Raw genomic sequence first — 14051 nt, 5'->3', positions numbered from 1 at the left:
ATTCTATGATAATACTGGAAGGGGATCTGGTGGTACAATTCTCCCTTAATCTGGAACAAATAACCGTGTTCCTTTGCTGTGTCTGGAGTACCTGACTGACTGCAGCATGGGAACGGCGCCTCTCCAGATCAAGTGATCTGAATCCCGCACCCGCCTTATTAAAAATCAGTTATCAGGAAGCTTTGGGCTGGAGTGATTGTAAATTTGAGGCTATTCTGTGTGATAAGCTGTTAGAGATAACCAGACCTTCCAGATCTTTTCACTGCCATGGGAAGAGGACGTGGTCAGGATTTCAGGAACAATGTTAACAACCTTCCACCCAGAGCTTGCTCCTGCTTGGGGTCTGAATGTTTCTCATCGTCTCCTTGGGTTGCTTTGCCACTCTGGCTCCTCCCTGCTATCAGATTCTTTACAGGCAGATATCCCCACTATTCTAACTCACACAAACACAGGATGTTCCTGGCCAGCCTGTCACCATTATCCAGCCTGGATGAAGGAAAAATCAGGGGAAGTTATTAACCAAACTCTGAGGCTGGTGAGAAACAATGCGGGAACTAAGTTTAGCTGTGAAAGCAACCAGGACCCTGAAAGCAGGTTTCACAAACCTGCGAGTTATTTATCTAAGGTGGAAAACATTATCAGGGGAGAACAATGCTTGTGAATATAAAGGAGAGCACAATGAGGACCACAGAGCTGGGATCCCAGCCTGGGCACAGCAGGAGGGACAGGGATAGCTGGGGACTGTCACATGTCTTTGGAGCAGCATGGCTGAACCCACTGCCCAGCACTTCCACACACTCCTCATGATGTGGGAAATTCAGGAAGGTAGAAAATGCTTCTGCCTTGGGGCTGGGCAGTCCTTCTCCACTTTGTACCACTGCAAATGCCCCCCCCAGGTGTTCCCAAAGGAAGAACCATGCAGACATTCTGGGCTGTGGAAGGGGAGGTGGGCAGAGACTATGAGCTGCCCAGACCTCATCCCTGTTTTTCTGGTAATACAAAGGAAACAGCAAGACACAACTGCCATCATCCTCAGACTGTGAATTAAATGTGTCTGGAAGGAACTGGTGGAAAATAGTGGAGTTTCCAGTCAGGGGCTTGGATGAGGAGCAGTCTGATCCCAGTGATCCCAGTGTGTACCAGCTCCACCCCAGCATCCCATCAGCACACAACAGTGTCACTGCTTTTACCTGGGGGTGAAAAAGCAGCGGGGAGGGTCGCAGGTACTTCTCCTTGAGGGCACCCACGGGGTCTGTCACCTTCCGCTTCTCCACCCTGCTGGACAACAACACAGAGGGTTACATACCTCACAGGGAGCCCCACACAGCCACACTGTGCTTAAATTACACACAAGGTTATTCTCTTACACAAACCTCTTCCACCCCCTTCTCCAGGACACTACAGATTCTGATGTGCAATTGTGCCGCAGAAAGTGCTGGAAACAACATGAACACAAATCCCCTCCTTTGGGCAGTATTTTTTTAGCTTTCAGGCTGATGACTAGGAAAACATTTTGCTGCTGCTCTGCTGCAGTGGTTTATAAACCTTTATAAATGTCATGGAAAACCCTGCATTTAGAGCAAAACTGTCACAGGAGGAGAAGCTCTAGGGTCCACAGCAGGCAGCCCCCACATAGAAAAAAAAAAATTCTCTTTGAGAGTTTGCATTTATCTGAAGAGTTAACACTGGCCCAGACTCTGCAGCCCCAAGCGTGCTGAAATCATTAGGTGTTTCATATTTGTTTCCTCCCTCGCAGCTGAGACGTAATTTGCATTGAGTTTCTTTGGCAAGCCCATGTGGACAACGGTTTAAAAAGTTAGGGACTGGTGGGAGAATTCTGAAGTGTCTCAGAAACCCAAGTTCTTCTGATATCACTTTGGTCCAAACAAATACTTCATGTTTAAGCATCTGAGATGCATAAATGACCCTAAAGTGAGGTTCCTACTTTTTAAAATATTGGCTTTCCTTCCACAAAATACTCTACTTGCAGGGAAACAGAGGTGTGGAATCACCAAAAAGACAAACTGAGATGCTCTCTAAGGAAAAAAAAGTGTTGAGGAAGTAACTCCAACAAACACAGCTGCATCTTTAAATGGCTGGAATTGAGTCCATCCAGCTAAACCAGCAGAAATCCAAGAGTAAGAGTGATTTTAACTACATTAGTCCAGCAAAAATTGAGAGCAAATTATTTTAGCTACATTTCAGCTGATTGGTGTGTGGGTCAAATTACCAAAGAGTTTAAAGAAGAGCCTTGCTGAGTGCAGTCAGTGAACTGTGCTTAATCTGCATTTAATTCTTCTTGGGTAGAGGGAGAGACAAGAGCTGGATTGGAAACACAGTCAGAATTAGGGGGCTTTGGAAGGTACGTGCTTTTATGGGTCTGAGTTGCCAGAAAAACCAAAGAATAAGTAAAAAGTTGCTCCCTGGGCACCCCATGACCAGCACAACTTTTCTCTCCATGAGGCACTGAAATGCCCAAGGGAACATCCCTGATCCTAGCAGAGACATCTTGGGAGAGCCCTGCCTGCTCCACATGCGTAAAATCTGGTGAATTGACAGCATTTCCCCAGCTCTGCCATCTCCCAGCACCGGGAATGGAAACACAAGGTCCAAATATCCCCGTCAGAGCTGAACTCCGCAGTGCCTGGAGGATTAAGCCGATAGTTTCAGCCCAGTGCCTGAGAACGTCATCCCCACAGGCTGAGCTAAAAACTGCCCCCATTTCAGACTGTCTGGCCGCATTAAATTATATCACCAGGAGAAAATGTCAAGGATTTAAGTGGCCTTTGGGAGAAAAAAATGAAGGAGCCAAATGATGTGAGAGAGTCTGATAAAGGGAAGTTTAGAAACAAAATATTTCCATATTTTTCAAGCTGGGACTTGGAAGCTGGGCTGTTTCGTTCATTACATCAGAAGTCTGATTCGCCAGCAACACCACTGCTGACTTTCTATTTTAACACATGACTAAAACTATGTGCATCCCATGGAATGCAGCAAACGATGCCCCCATCCTTCACGTCCATCTGTCTTCTGGGCCTTTATGGTTTTCCCGAGGCCACTGTTTTAATTGGCAGCGGCTTTTCCAAGCCGTGTTATTTCAGCATTCCTGCTGAGAATGCCCAGAGGTGGCAGGACCCTACATGGATTCTTTTGCCTTTCTATCCCATTTATTGTATTTTGTTTTTTCCCCCCAGGAGTACTTTTTACAAACACCATTCACACCATGCCTGATTTCTCCAGGAGGAGATGGCCATGGCAGGACATGGCACCTTCTGATCCCCATCCCAGATGGCACGGTGTGGGCACGCAGTGGCACGTCACCCCTGTGAGCTAGCAGAGTCAGAGACACTTGTTTAGCCAGCACTGAGGGCTCACTAATCCTCATCCCAGCCGACAGCTCCTTGGCCTGGCCAGACACTGACATCACTTTTTCCCACAGTTATCAGCCCTGTGACAGCGGCTGGCGGTGACATCTGGGCTGTCGTGGTGCTCGCAGCCCTCTGAGCGCCCATCTCACCATCACACCACGGTAGCTCTGAGGCTTTCCAGTGCCAGGGACATGGCAGATCCTGCAGAAGAACAGCCATTAACCTTACAGCAGGCTGGGCACAGCAAGGATCACCACACATTCAGCACAAGGAGTGCAAGGACAAAGCATTCACCTCCACGCACTGAATCCAGGAGTGCTCCAGGCCAAGCACACCTATCCAGCTGGATGCTGTGGAGCATTTAGACATGGTAATGGCTAATTTAGATGTGTTAATGTTTAAATCAAACTAGTTCAGGACATGCCTTTTCACCTTTGTTAAAAACCAAATGTGCCATGTCCACCTCATCCAAAGGCAATGCCCAGATGGGTAACACAAATTTACTATTACCCTCACCACAAAGTTATAATAGTTTTCCTTTGGGAACAGGTTTTATAAAAAGCTCTCAAGCAACAAAAGACCAAAGTCTTCCCTTTTCACTTCCTCCTGAATTGATTCCTTCTGGAAGTTTAACTGACATTTGGATAACTTCACCCAGCCTGCTCTACACACGTCTTCCATGTTCAGCTCATTCTGACGTAACGCATCAAGCCCTCCTCAGAACCATCTGTTCAAGTGACACCAGAAAGGCCTTGTTATCTCCCAAGAAATAAAAATCTGTGAGAAAATGTATCTGGGAGAGATCTGGGTAGTAACACACTACCATGTGTTTACACAGTACTTGTTACTCCAAGAGTAACATGTTTCGGCAGGTTGGGTCTGCACCAGCAGCTCCTCCGAATGGAAAAATCCCAAGAAAAGGCATTAGAAAGGAAAAGGGAGGGAGGGAGAGAGGGAGGGAGGGAGAGAGGGAGGGAGGGAGGGAAGGAGGGAGGGAAGGAGGGAGGGAGAAAGGTGAAGTGGCTCACAAAAGGCCCTCAAGTCAGTCAGTGGGAGAGCTGCATTTCCAGGCTCCCAGGGCTCCTGACTCATTCCCAAGCCACGAGAGCTCAGGGCTCCAAGGCAATCTGAACTCTGCATTCTTATCAAATCAAACCTCTGGAATTTCGCCAGCAGAAGTGCCATCTTAGCATGGCTCGTGGGAGAGTCCTTAAATAGGTCAAGTTTCTTCTTTATCAAAACAAGGATGTGTTCTTTACACATTGATTATGAGGGCTCCTTGGAATTACTCAGCCCTTTCCATGCAGGAAACTCAATGTGTCAGAGAAGTACAAACAACAACAGGAGATGTTCACTGCTGTTCCCAACCAACCTGCATCCTCCCCTGCCTCAGGGTGTGGTGTCAGCTGGAAAAGGAGCTGGTTAGGGAAAGGCTTAAGGCAGGGTATGTTAATACCTGTAGATGGGGTCCATGAAAAAGGGTGATGGCTTAGCGTAGTGCAGGGAAGGTTGCTGAGGCAGCTGGGACTGGGAAATCTTAGGTAAGACCTCGCTTGCCATCAGCTTCCTCTCCCCATAAATGTGGTTTTTCCGTGGCTCTCTCCCTCCGTTCTGGCTGGCTCGGATGCGGTTGCCAATGCTCAGATCCAGTGGCTGCTCCTCCCCTGAGGACGGGGCTGGGAGGACCTTGGGGGGCGGCAGGATTGGCTTAATCTCTTTTGGCTTTGTGGTGAGATCAAAGGGGGACTCCGAGCTGGTGCTGCCGACTTTGTGGAGGTCCCTGGGTGACTTTGGTTCTGCCTTGACCAGCAAGTTGTGATTGAGGGTCCGCTCCGTGAAAGGGTAGAGGGAGTGGGGGAAATTGGGGAGGAACTGGAAAGGGAACATGGAATGATATGGGAGCGAACCCATCTTTTTCTCCTGCATCCCCATAAAGCCAGGCCCAAAATACTTCTCTGCGATGGAGGCAATAGCTTTAATAGAGTCATTGGCTGCCCCTGTGGTGGGAAGCAGGTGCTCCTCGGGGGGAGGAAAGAAGGAATGCTGAGAATAGAAGAGAGGGATGTCACTAGTGGTGTTGGTGGAACTCGCAGACACCGAGCTGCTGACAAAATCTGGCTTGGTCTCCATTTGTTTGCTCTTGTCTTTCGTTTTGTCCCTGTCACTCTCTGCGTCACTGTCCAGGTCAGAGCCAGTGCCAGTCGTGGTGTCCAGATCTGTGCCTGTGGTTGTATTGACATCCTCAAAGTCACTGCCATCGGACATGTCACTGTTCCTGGCTTTTAGCTTCTCCAGGTAGGAGTTTTCCAGGCTGCTTTCACATTTCTCCTCTCCTGAAGGGGCCTGGTTGCTGTTGCTCACTGCAGAGATCAGCGGCAGTGCCGGGTTCCCGAGGGGACTGGGGAGCTTCGTGTCCGGAGTGTGGTTGAGGGGACTTTTGAGCAGCTGCGTGGGTGGTAACAAGGGAGGCCTGGGGTACAGAGAAGGCGGAAAAATCCCCGGGAAACCCGGGGTGAGGGTGGGGAAGGCTGGGGGGGCTGGTGAGAACGGGAGCCCACCAGGGTGCGGGCGGGATGGGAAATACTCGTTAAAGCCCAGGCTGGCGTGGTTGAGATTGGGAGAGGGCTTGGATTTGTCCATCATGGAGGTGGGTGTAAGGGGGAGGCCAGGGGCGAAGATGCCGGCGGGGCTGTAATGGTTCTTGCCCTCGCAGAAGCGCCGGTGCTTGTTGAGGGAGGAGGTAGTGCTGAACATCTGCCCGCAGTCCTTGCACTTGATCTGGGTGCGGCAGTCCGCGTGCATCCGCTTGTGGCGGCACAGGTTGGAGAACTGTGTGTAGGATTTGTGACAGACCTCACCTAAAGCATCAACAGGAACCAACAACAAAAGCGATATGAAATTAACAGGAAAATAGCAGGGATTCGCCACGGGATTCACCAGCCCACCCCCACACCTCCCCGTCTGCTCCGTCCCTGGGATGTCCCTTCCCTGAAGGCAGAAGCAGGGAGAGCAGAGGAACATCACCACCTTTCCCTTTGGATTAAGCCCATCCTGGAGAATCTCTCAAGAAGCAGCTCCTCAGAAATCTGAGGAGATGTGCTACCTCTGCTCAAAGTTTGGGGGAATTTTCAGAATCATGGAATCACAGAATGGTTTGGTTAGGAGGGGCATAAAGCCCATCTCACCCCACCCCCTGCCATGGGCAGGGTCACCTTCCGCTATTCCAGGTTGTTCCAAGCCTCATCCAGCCTGGCCTTGGACACTTCCAGTGATCCAGGGGCAGCCACAGCTGCTCTGAGCACCCTGTGCCAGGGCCTCCCCACCATCACAGGGTGAACTTCTTCTGTATATCCATCTCAAATTCCTCCTCTTTCAGTCTGAATGTATTCACCCTTGTCCTGTCACTCCAAAGTCCCACTCCAGCTTCCCTGTAGCCGCTTAAGATCCTGGAAGGTCCTGTGAGAACTCCACATAACCTTCTCCAGGCTGAACAGCTTCAAATCTCTCAGCTCAGATCCACAGGGAAGATGTTCCAGTCCCCTCAGAATATCTCTGCCCTAATCATACTTTTTAAACGATAACATCTATTTATCCCAGCTCATCTGCTTCCCATTAGTCCTAGCATGGCAGGAAGAATGGAGGGCTGGAGGGAGAAGAACTTTGCCTCATTTAATCAAACCTGCCCTTCCTTAATGCCCTCAGTGGTACATAACCCCTCCAGGGGGATGTTCTATAAATCCCCTGCCCCCTTCTGCCAGGGCTGGGATCTATTTTTTTAATCCATTAAATCAGTCCAACACCCCTGCCCTGCTAACTGAAGCCACATCAGCGTTTTCTTTAATGACCTGTAAATACCAAGCTTTCAAAACATGGCTTTTTATGACCCCTTTTCACCTCCAGACTTTGCTGCTGTGGAAGAAACAGGGCAAATCGAGACAGAAATTCCACCTCAAACTTTTCCACACATCAAAACATTGTGAGTTTTTATTATCTGGTGCCTCTTTCAACATGGGAATAAATGTGGTAGTGAATTAACATACTCCTTCCCCCGGGGAACTGCTGTTATCACCCTTTTGTGAGCAGGGAAACCGAGACAAAGCAGGGGAAGGACATTGTTTGGGGTTGGACAGGCAAGGACACGAATGCAAGTTCTGACACTCCAGCTCAGGGACTGCTCAGCGCTCCTTCCTTCCTCCCAGCTTTACTGAGAGGTGCATGTGAGCACGATTTTCCCTGTATTTTCTCTGAAATCTTTCCTAAATCTTTAAGATTTACTTCAGTGCTTGAATATCAAATGACTGGTGGGACAGTATTTTATTAGCAGCTCTGAAAATATAATAATATAATAAATTCAGATTGAAATTCAAAGCAGAGATGAATAAATTTTAATGAATTTGACATGTTCAGATGGGCACCCCAAAATCCAAAAGAGTGTTACTGAAGGATCTGGTTTCTGACTGCAGTGTAAATTTAGGCTGCATTGTCTGTCCCCAGAGTATTTAATTGCTGGGCCTTGACACAACTCAGAGCTGCAGGGAAACACAAACAGGACAAGAAAGTCATCACAAGTGTTTGGATGTTTGAGCCAATCCTAATTTTTGGCAACCACGATTTAAAATTTCGGATCAGGTCTCCCAAACTGCTCTTAGTGCACACACAGAATTTTATGGCTGTTCTAAGTATTATTTCAGCTACCTTAGACTTGCAAAGAAAGGGTTTATTTGGCTTTTTTACTCCCTTTTAAAGTGTTTTCTTAAACAATATTGAAACAGAGTTCTTAAATTCAACACTACTGAGTTTATTTTCCATGAAGATTCAGCACTGCTGAATTTTATTTCCATTATAGTCTCTTAAATAAAGCAATCTCTGCTTTTTTTTCCGAGGGAATCAATAATCACCATCCCTGGAATTGCTCACAAAAACCTGTGGATGTGGCACTTAGGAATGTGGTTTAGTAGTGAACACAGCAGTGCTGGGTTAAGGGTCAGACTTGATGACTTCAGAGGGCTTTTCCAACTGTAACCATTCTATGATTCCAGGATTCTTCCATTTTTCACCCCAGGAATTTTTGCTAGGTATATTAATACTGCACAAAATCCCCTAAAGAAAAGTACTAGAGCTCTGAGAGCTCCCATCATCCTTCTAAAATAAGGAAAACTGGAAAATTTCTGTTAAATCTCCAGTTATCCAATGATTTAGTAATTCCATGTGGAACGGCCTCTCTTACCCTCCTGATTTCTGCAGTTATAAAGTTACAGGTCTGGGGTCTTTTGAAAGCCAAATATAATATTGTAAAAAAATTAAACATAAACACACACAGATCCTTTTCTTCCACTAAACAGGGAAAAAAAGAACCAACTTCCTGGTGAATCCTGCCATGTGGATTTGGAGTTGTTAATGGATTCCACATTGATGGACAAAACAACCTGACACGTCTGACCAGGCGGGATCCCTCTGCTGTTGTTCCAAATGCTGATTTGGTCTGACAGCTCCCTAATTCTGATGAGGTGAGAGTGAGGAGATTATGAAGAGAAATCCCTCATCTCCCTGCAGCAATCTTGGGAGTCAAATTATCCCTTTCATGTGCCCAGTGAAAGATTGCAGCAAAATGAGCAAGAGGAGCATTTCTTCTTCCTCTGCTGACACCCAGCTGATTATCTCAGGACTCTGGTTATCTTGGGACATTAATGAAATGAGTCTCCCAGGATATTCCTGCATGCTGTTCCCATTATTCCAACAGGGAGAAAAAGGCAGGAGTGGGTTCAGTGGCTTCCCTACCATAACATCAAAGCCTGGAATCAAACCCAGATCCCGGCCTGTGCCTGAGCGACACGTTCTGAAGTGTCAGGAAGTGATCCCTAAAGTTCCTGGAGCTTTGTTGTGACTCCATCCACCTCTCTGCACAGTTATCCAAACCCAATAGGTGCTGTGTCAATTAAAAAAATATACAGCCCTGGGAATGACAAAGACTGAGATGGGTGGCTCTCCAGGGAAAATGCCCTTCTGGAAATATCCCACCAAGGAGAGCACTGAGGACACAGTTCATCTGCTGTTTATTTGGCTCCCAGCATTATCTAGATGAAACATGCAGTAAATAAAGGAGAAAAAGCTTTCTTTTTTGAAAAAAAACACCTTCTCATCTCTGTGATTATTCCAAGTTCTTTACAATGGCTCCAGGATTTGAGGCACCCCTGTAAAACATTTCGATCAGGCTGTGCCAGCTATTTATTTATGTCACCAACAGGAACATTCAAAAGTAATTAAAGCAAAAAAAGACGAGAGAAAGAAAAGATATGAGAAAATGGCATCGCTATGACCGCTGAGAGACTCAGCTTTTAACTTGTCAAGAAAGTCAAAAACTGCTATGAATGTTTACTGAAAAAACAGGGAGCATGCAAAAAAAAAAAAAAAAAAAAAAAGGAAAAAAAATCATCTTGTGCTCTATAGCTCTTGAGCTATAAAATTACAGAGGCTGGGGATGGGAGGGCTGGGGGGCCCCTGCAGGATCCCTGCAATTACAGCCAGTGCAGGGCTGGTGATGGCCGTGACAACTTACATATGAAAGGTTTGACAGTGCTGTGGATGTGCTTGTGCTGCTTGAGGCCCGAGGAGGTGGCGAAGGTCTTGCCACAGTCAGGGCAGGCGTGGGCCCGTGCCCCCACGTGCTGTGAGCGGATGTGCCGCTGGAGGTTGCTGGGGTCCGTAAACACCTGCAGGGGAAAAACACCTTAGGATGGGGGCAAAAGCAGGAGGAGAAGAGCCTACATGTAAGAAACTTATTTTGTTAGATTGTTTTTCAGTGCTGCTCGTGGCTTGAGGAGCACGGGGTGGACAGGTGAGAAACAGGTCATGAAAGAACTCCGTTTGTGCCCTGCCGGGCTGTGGCACCTCCTTAAGTGTGTGGTGCTCGTGGTTTGACAGGTCTTTGCTCACCCACATCTGCCCAGTACAGTCCTTACCACTACCCCAGTACCCAGCTGGGAACTTCCAAAGAGGAGTGGGTCAGGAGAGGGTTGAGCTCCACACCCCCAGTGGGATGCCCAGGACAGCGAGGACACCTCTTCTCCCTGGAACAGGGACAGTGGAGTCACTTGTCCCTGTATCACCCTGCTCCTGGCCAGCATGGGCCACCCATCCCCTGCAGCCCTTACCCAAATCCCAGCACCCTCCCCCAGGTGAAGCCCCCCAGGGTGACCATGTCCTCACTGTACCTTAACACAATTTTCACATTCAAACCGTTTCCCACTGTCGTGAGACATTTGGTGACGAATCAGGTTGGATTTCCAGTTGAAAGCCTTGGGACACTGGTCACACTTGTACTCCCTCTCCTCGGTGTGGATCACCATGTGCTGCTCCAGGCTGGGAAAGAGAGACAGGCTGACTTTCGAACCACCAAGAGCAGGCACTGAGGCAGGTCTGAGACCCAGAGAGGTGACAGAGATGGTGACAGAGAACCAGCTGTGGGGTCTGGGGTGTTTCCAGTTACCTGGTGCCTCAGAGCAGGAGGGGAGCAGCTCATTGACTGTAAGAAGGGCATCCCAACTGTAAGAAGTGACACCTAACACCATTTGAGGTTTTTGACATTTGTTTCACTGATGGAAGATGTCCTGCTCTGCCTCAAAATGATGCTGTGTTTTATGCTATTCCTTATTAATACCCAAGTCCATTCTTAAGGGCAAAAAGAAAAGTAAACTCGGCTCTGATCCTGCAGGCTCCTGAGGGGAAAAATGGGCACTTTGTGACCAGAACTTCTGTGGCATCCCCCCGGGGGAAGAAAAGATATTTGCTGCTGCTGAGACTCTCACGTGTCCATTTTCACAGGCGCCCGGCCCACGGCTTCCCAGAACACAGGGACTCACCGTTGGGAAGAAACATGATAAGGTGCAAACACGTTTCACTTCTAAATGTCAGACATCTTTGATTACTTCACTCAGCAATTTCTCCTTCTGCCAACTGGCAGCGTCTCCAGACTGGGAGGATGATGGCAATCCCGAGTGGCTGTTGGCACAGGCCACGGCAGGGGTGGCACATGGTGCTCCAGTGCCCTGTGCCATGGGAAACCTGCACTTCCCTGCCCAGGAATCCTGCACCTCTCATGCTGGGAATCCTGCACCTCTCAGGCCTTAAATCCTGCATCTCTCATGCCAGGAATCCTGTACATCCCAGGATGGGAATCCTGCTCCTCTCAGACAAAAATCCTGCATCTCTCATGTTGGGAATCCTGCATATCTGATGCTAGGAATCCTGCTTCTGTCTGGCTGGAAATCCTGTTCCTCTCAGGCCAGGAATCCTGCACCTCTCAGACCAGGAATCCAGTTCCTTTTAGGATGGTAATCCAGCACCTCTCAGACTGAAATCCTGCTCCTTTCAGCCCTTAAATCCTGCATATCTGATGCCAAGAATCCCACTCCTCTTAGCCAGGAATCCTGCACCTCTCATGTTGGGAATCCTGCATCTCTGAGGCCAGGAATCCTGCACATCTCAGGTCAAGAATCCTGTTCCTCTCAGCCAGAAATCCTGCACATTTCAGGCCTTAAATCCTGCACCTCTCAGGCCAGAAATCGTGTTTCTTTCAGGCCAGGAATCCTGCTCCTCTTAGGCAAGGAATTCACATATCTCAGCCAGAAAACCAGCTCAATTCAGGCCTTAAATCCTGCACCTCTAGCCAACAAATCCTGCATCTCTCAGGCCAGGAACCCTGCACATCTCAGGCCAGGAATCCAGTTCCTTTCGGGCCAGGAATCCTCCATATCTACTGGCAGGAATCTTGCACCTCTCTGGCCAGAAATCCTGCTCCTCTTGGACCAGGAATCCTGCACATCTCAGGCCAAGAATCCTGTTCCTCTCAGGCTGGGAATCCTGCACCTCTCAGCCATTAAATCCTGCACCTCTCAGGCCAGGAATCCTGTACATCTCACGCCAGCCCCAAGAAGCAAGGGAAGGAAATCTGCATCCTCTGCTTCCTTTGGGGCAGGTTAACAGGAGTTACAAACAGTACTCTTACTGTGAGTTCTAAAAAAACCTAAACAGCTCACATGGAATCTGCTCCTGCCTGACACCCCTACACATGGATATTAAACCATTCCTACAGAACTTTAAAGCATGGCTGTATTTTTATGGAAACATTAAAGCTAAACACTACTGGAAAATCCTTCCAGTTGTCATTTAATAACACAGGGAAGATACTCCCTGGGCATTTCTAGTGAGCTGAGGGGCTCAGGATCCCAGGAATTGTGTCAGCCTTGGTCATTCAACATCCAAAACTCCTCCCTTGGAGCACCAGCCCTGGTCCCAGCCAGATAATTCATATTCATGGGCATGCCCCTCATAAACTGCCAACCCACTCTGAAAGCAGCAATATTCATTTTGCTTCAGAAATGGTTCTCTTAAAATGACCAGATTTTTAACACAAAGTAACACAAACCTTTCATATGCTCATCCAAAAATACGCTCCTGTTAACTGTGATTTATGAGTTTATTTCGAGCAAATATAGACAAGCTAATATGCTGCTTAGAGGCAAGTACCTTCTGGGATTAGCAAAACATTTATTTATTTAGTCAGCTGCTAAATGCTCAATTTCAGGTCCCCAGTGGCATCTGTGATTTCATCTGTATTAACTTTGAAAAATTCTAAGACCATCGAGGCACTCTGAGCGGGTTTATTTTGTGTTTTAGTGACTTTAAACTTGGCAGATTGATGGAGGAGAGACTGATGTGGACATTTTCTCCCCACCCCACCGATCCACTAGTGTGTCAAAGGCTGAATGGTGATGCTGCTGACTCTTTTTTCCCTTGTCAAAAAAAATGAACTTTATATTACTTATCCCTAAATATTGGGTCTAAAAGGCAAAAAAACAAGGACACAGTGCCAGCTCAGACCCCTAGGGAGCCAGGAATACACAGAGGGTACAAATAGGATACAATACATACTTTTCAAAAGTTAATTTCCTAGTTAACATTAAAATTAGAGAGTGCTGGCAGCTGAAGAGGAGAGAGCTCCTGACACTGATAGATAAAATAATTGGAATTTTTACTAAAATCCATAATATTGAAAACATTTGAATGAAATTCTCTTTGTCTCGTCAAGTAAAAAACTAAGAAAATTCCAGCCTCTTATTTCTAATGAGAGACATTTCTAATGAGGTGATGGGGTAAAGATGCCACACTGGGCTAAGAGGGTCTCACACAGGTATCCCAGGATCCATCCCAGATTCTACAACTCCCAGATTATTCTGTAGGCTTTACCTTTCTCTGCATTTTTTAAAATAGAATTTTTCCCCCCTCACTTCCTCACGCAGATGAAAGAGCTGAAAGTATCAATGTAATTAAGTTCGAAGTGACAAACACAGGTTTTTAAATGTTAAAGTGAAATGAGACAGGCCTTACACGGGCTTTAACCTCGAGGTTTTTGCTCTGTTCAGGCAGAGCCTGACAGGGGATTGCCAGTTCTCACAGTTTTATAGCAAATATTGTGGTGCATGGGGCTTGTTCACCCAAGAAGGCAAAAGAAATGAGTATGTGAGAACTTCAGCCTCCGGTAAACACAGAAAACTCTGCTTTTATAGAATTTTATAAAGGCTTTTATCAAGGCTTAGGATGCAAATAAACACAATCTTAAAATGATTAAAAAACCCCTCAACTTTTAAAGCTGGCTCCTAATATTTAATTATTTGAGTCTCACTT

At 47.2% G+C, this 14051-nt stretch overlaps 1 protein-coding gene across 3 annotated transcripts in view; it reads right to left on the bottom strand.

Moving 5' to 3' along the window:
* PRDM16 (PR/SET domain 16) overlaps positions 1-14051 on the bottom strand; it is a 284274-nt gene that overhangs the window by 19138 nt on the left and 251085 nt on the right. For 2 of the 3 annotated variants that reach the window (XM_058855066.1, XM_058855067.1), the window contains 4 exons: positions 10580-10727; positions 9925-10078; positions 4825-6226; positions 1191-1278 (listed from right to left, as the gene is read on the bottom strand). In XM_058855066.1, the coding sequence (XP_058711049.1) occupies positions 1191-1278; positions 4825-6226; positions 9925-10078; positions 10580-10727 (1792 nt within the window). The remainder of the gene's footprint in view (positions 1-1190; positions 1279-4824; positions 6227-9924; positions 10079-10579; positions 10728-14051) is intronic. The other variant, XM_058855068.1, reaches the window with a different exon arrangement.

This window comes from Poecile atricapillus, chromosome 22, assembly GCF_030490865.1.
Source record: "Poecile atricapillus isolate bPoeAtr1 chromosome 22, bPoeAtr1.hap1, whole genome shotgun sequence".
Classification (NCBI taxonomy): Eukaryota; Metazoa; Chordata; class Aves; order Passeriformes; family Paridae; genus Poecile; species Poecile atricapillus.
This window is presented reverse-complemented; position numbering and strand designations above follow the sequence as displayed.